The sequence below is a fragment of the Phytophthora infestans genome, genomic scaffold (assembly GCF_000142945.1).
Source record: "Phytophthora infestans T30-4 supercont1.33 genomic scaffold, whole genome shotgun sequence".
Lineage (NCBI taxonomy): Eukaryota > Oomycota > Peronosporomycetes > Peronosporales > Peronosporaceae > Phytophthora > Phytophthora infestans.
The window spans coordinates 1411628-1416801 of NW_003303726.1; the positions used below are offsets into that span (position 1 = coordinate 1411628).

The window sequence follows — 5174 nt, forward strand, 5'->3', positions numbered from 1 at the left end:
CCCATTTGTAATTCCCGTGGAGTTTACACGGTCAATGGAGGCTGCAATATGTACTGCACGGAAGAAGCAGCGCGAACCCGACAAACTCGACTCAACTGTGTCACAGAAAGGTGTTGTTCTCGACATTGTTGCAACAATCGACTCAAAGCTCTGGAAGTTCTGCAGGTACAGTTGCTTGATCGTTATGGTTGCTATACAGAGTTGCTTTATCTTTATGGTTGCGATACAGGGTTGCTTTACTAATGTGGTTGCTACTTCGATTACAGTCAATGCAGCAAGTGTTTTCTACAGAGTAAAGGCCAAGGCCAAGTCTTGGGTCGAAGATCGAAAGTGGCTGGAGAGAAATTGGATTAAGGTGGACTCGGATGTTGACCATTTCGCAAAGGAAACAAAAGCTTGGGGTGTTACACGAGAGGCCGTTCGAAATCGACATCAAATCCTCGCCAACGAATTAATTTCAAAGTTTTCAGACTGCCGTCTTCGCAGCGAGTATGCCACCAAGTGTGGCAAGGTCACCTTTTGCTTCGAAGACGTGGTTGGAAGTGTTTGTCGAGGGTGGCTCTCGGACAGCTCGATCGACTTCTGCTTGAGTGAAATTGCTGCATCCACGGAGGGCTGTCGCGTGCTGTCATCGCTTCTATGGCAGATTGGCTGACCGGCGACACCGCGGGTTCAGCTTCGCGACATAAAGTTTGTCGTACACCCCGTCAATTTGAGCGCTAGCCATTGGGGCATTATAATTGTTAACCTTGGGGTTTCAGACGGCCAGATCCACGCACGACCTCACATGTACGAACCTCTCATTAAGAATTGCTATCACGGTGAAATGGAGACAGTTTGGGAGGGAAGTAAGAGTAACAACAAGGAAGGGCTGCGAGGATTTATTGAGCGCTGGAACGAGTCCTCCAATCCTGGCTGTGTTATGAAGATCCACCCAGTTTCGTGGGTGGACGCCCCGCAACAACCTGATAACTCCAGCTGTGGTGCCTTGGTAATTGCATGCACACAGCGTTATTGCAGGGAATGCAGACCTGCATTGCTACAAGATTAGCAAGTCATATGTCGACGTAATGCGCTTGAGGATGCTGTGGTTACTGCTTGTACAATCCCGCAAGCGATGAATGTCGAAGGCAGATGCGGACACGGCAGCAAAAATTCATTAGAGACTTTAGGATGAGCTAAAATAGCCATGTGAATTTGTATTCACAATTAATACAGCTACATATCGTTGACTAATTTCTTAACCGATTAATTGCCATCTCTAGCAGCACTCCAAAAGACATAACTCCGTCTTGACCGATGCCCACACCGTCCAAATCATGATCCAAAGCGTATAGGCCTTCCTCGTTCTCTTCAATTCGAGCCATTAACTCCATCTGTACTCTCAGTATTTGCTCCAGTATCTCCCCGATCTCCTTCAGCTTGCGCTTTGTGTCCGTGAGCTCTTCTCGCCGTGCGCGTATCAGTTCGCTGGACGGCGATCTTCTAATCATCGTCGTGAAGCCTGTATATCGAAGTGTGAGAAATGTGTGGTGTACTCGTATGTAGTGTTGTGTACATATCGCTATTTTTAGACTTGAGCATCTTATGCCTCGTAATTTACCGCTGAATTGATGACGATGGCGACGTGGTAGTGCAACAAATAATAATATACCAGGACAAACATATATTTTGAGGTTGCTTTAGGAGATATGGTTGCACTATTTTTTGTTGTGTTGTCGTTGTATGGTTGCGGTAACGCCGTTCCCGTTTTATTGCCTGGTCGGAGCATAAAACCACGTGTAAAATGTGATGGGAAGAGGCAGACATTATTTTTTTTATCTGTGATCGAATTACAATTTCAAAACGGTATAAAGGGTCGATTTACAGAACATCGATGTTGATTTGTTGCCCTGCCAGGCGATTTGGCTGCCGCAGATCGATTTATCAGTTAATCTAGCTAGATCGATTTGTTTTTTTTTAGACCTCTATTAATTAAACAACCTCTATTTATTATTAATCGAGCATTAGGCTAAGTGAAAAGGCCAAAACCATAACTGTAATATAAATCAATATTATAGAAAGGGATACATCGACTAAGCGTTCGTTGTCGATTTACGACACATCGACATCGGTATCATAAAAAACGGCCCCTTTTGCGTTTTTAACATGCAAATCGAATAGGGATATAACACATGTAACGTTAGATTCAGGTCTGCATTTTCTTACTAAGTATCTCAGTTCTACGCTTGTTTTTATGCGCGACCAGGCTATTAAACACAGCGACATTTCATTTGCAAAGCACAATACATGTACAAAACGCTGTACGTAGACAAATATGTCGTCACCATACGACTACGGGAGAACAGCGCCGCTTTAAATCTATAATCACTGCGTACACGACATGTGCGCAGTGATGTACTACATGTACTGTACGTAGACAAATCTGCTTATGTTGTAGAATTTTGTTTTGTCCGACAGCCCGTCCAGGTGCCCTCGCTCCGTCTTTTGCATTGAAATTCAGGCTCCCACTTTGGAATTTGCTCTTCCCCTTTCAAGCCACAATATATCCATGCGCATTTCTTACGCACTCGCGGTCACGGTGGCAACTCTCCTTGTTCCTAGCAACGCGCTCGTGAGCTCAAAGCCTGCGATGCTGTCTCCACCCGAAGAGCCAAGTCAGCGTCATTTGCGGTCTCACGACACCCCTGTTCTGGTAGATGACTACAATGCTGATGAGGAGAGGGGTCTAGATAACGCAAAGATGAAGAGCATGTGGAAGGATGGATGGAGTGCTGACAACTATGCCACGAAGCTGGGCATCGCGGACGATATTGCGCACGCTGAAACTTCGACCGGCGCTCTTCAGCAGCTTATGCAAACCCACAAGTACGAAAAGTACAAGACGTACCTCAACTATTTGATAACCAAAAACAAGAAGAAGCAGCCGAATCTTGTCTACTACTCATAAGAAGAATGAGCCCCTGTCAAGTACACGAAGAACAAGCTAGATGTGTATTCGTATCGATCTCAAGCTCGCCACACGACTCCGAATTAATAAAAATCATTGATACGATCGGTCCGCTACTAAATTTCTCAGATTCACTAACAGTACTTTTTAGATTCCATTTTTGCTCGTGTGTTGCTACCGTACCGGTAGCTAACATGTTGGCGGGCTTAATCTTTAAAAGGAGCCCATCTCCAACCTCACACACACAATGCTGGAAGGGCTAGAGACGTTCAGCTGGCGTGCTTTTGGTATCATGGTCTCAAGACTCCTTCCAGCGATACCAATTAACGCGATAAATAAGCGATACAGTGCTCTTTCCAATTTCAAGTGACTAGCCGAATTGGCTGCAAAATTAATTTAGGCAACTATTTGAATAAACTTTGCATCCGATTCGGCTAGACACTCGACACTGGTCCTTCAGGCGGTAGTGTTATTGGGGTAGCTGAGCCTGATCACCGCTGAGCTTTGTTAGAGTTTCTAATACAGAGGTGACAGCCATCGGCGCAATCTTAAAATGCGTTTTGAATTTTGTAGAGAAGCAGGCTCGAGAATGAGCATTTGCGTCTACAACGGGGTCTGAACCTCCAAAACCAGAACAAGTATAATGATACCGCCCTGTGGATCGCCAGCTCAACCTGTACCATAGCATTAGTACCCCTGTATATAGCGACAACTCTAGATAATGAGTAATTGCTCTCTGGATTTTGATCCAGAGTTGTTACAACGATCTGAACGGAGGTCTGAATTCTTAAACCAAAGTCAAAAGGTTGCAATCATTTCATATCGGATGACGATGTCGCTTGTAACTCCGTCCACCTCGAGCACAATGATGGTCACTCATACGAGCGACATCCTGCGGAACTTATCGAAATTACGTTGGACTCTATTTTTATCTTTCGTTTAATAATGGAGCTCTCGTAGAATCAATCTACACATAATGGCACAACCTCATTGGGAGATTACCACTCTACCACTCTACCACCGAGATTAATACTCTACCGTGAGGACTCATATCAGTGCTCACTCTATGGATTGAACACTGATATGAGACTCCGTAAAACAAACTGATGCTAGTTCCTTCGTTTTTCGTACTTAAGTGATTCTCTCGGGATGCAGAAGCAAATGGATACCGGTATTACCGGTCCGGAAAATCCTTGAGCGGTATCCGTTCGGCCTCATGAAGGTTCAATTTTTACCCTCCCTCCATCCCTTTGCTGGACTTCCAGTCGGTACTATGCTCATTCAAGCACAGTATTATACCTACCTGCCTTCATGGCCTAACCAAATGAACCACATTTGTCCCTCTGTATGCATGTTTATTTGAAAGCTCAGTTTCTAACCAAAACGAACATGAATACGCTAGAGCAAAAACAACATCAGCAGGTGCGACAGTAAAACAAAATTGAAAATAAATACCGTGGCATTAACTCCAAAATAAGTAATTTTTAATTTGATTGCTTAGAAACATTTAAAATAACGAGTAGCCAGTCTTGAAAAAAAAACAGCCTAACCACGCAGCAAGTGCGAAACGGAGTTCACGAGCGCAAAGCCAACACCAGGTACGCAGTAGCTACACGCTTCAGATACGACGTATCTGAGCGGGCAAACACGCACGCGCCAGTGCATTCCACCGTTTTTTTAGGTGGCGGTTGCAGATAGAGTTGCTAGTCTCCCCATCCACAGGCAAGTCTTTGTAGCACTACGGCAGATGTGCTTGGCCCTAGTTGCCGGCGGCAACCGCCAATTTGCGTCCAGCATCGAGCGCAGAAATACCAGGGCTATCGCTACGCATGCTGGCGTCGTCGTCGGCCCCCTTGCATTTTGCCATCTTCATATAGCACTCGTTTGAATACACGTTACCGTTCTCGTCGGTCACGGGCTCGTACACGTCGAGGCATGCAGGGCAATTCATGGCGCTGCGAGCGTTGTGGGTGCTTGTTGTTACAGGGGAGGGCGTCGTCGATGACGTCGGCGTTGATGCACATTCCCCATTGCCTGCCTCGGTGATCTCGTTGTTGTTTTGGCATGACTCGAGGCGCAAGTAACACGAGTTGGAGTACGTCTTGCCGTTGGAGCCACAAACAGGCTCATACACGTCGGGACATCCGAAAGAACACTTGTCGTCGACAGCGGCCGACGATGCGACAGCAACGGCTATACGAGCAAGACTGAGAGCAAATTTCAT

General features: G+C 45.8%; 2 protein-coding genes across 2 annotated transcripts; one reads left to right on the forward strand and one right to left on the reverse strand.

The window, feature by feature from the left end:
• Positions 1-2551: 2551 nt before the first annotated feature.
• On the forward strand, positions 2552-2950 carry PITG_14983 (secreted RxLR effector peptide protein, putative; the record flags this gene model as incomplete). Its single annotated transcript, XM_002899102.1, has 1 exon — positions 2552-2950. One exon carries the CDS (start codon positions 2552-2554, stop codon positions 2948-2950), a length of 399 nt encoding a protein of 132 aa, XP_002899148.1.
• Positions 2951-4709: 1759 nt separating this feature from the next.
• Positions 4710-5174, reverse strand: PITG_23032 (protease inhibitor Epi8; the record flags this gene model as incomplete). The annotated part of the gene is made up of 1 exon (XM_002899103.1): positions 4710-5174. The coding sequence occupies one exon, from the start codon at positions 5172-5174 to the stop codon at positions 4710-4712; it is 465 nt and encodes a 154-aa protein (XP_002899149.1).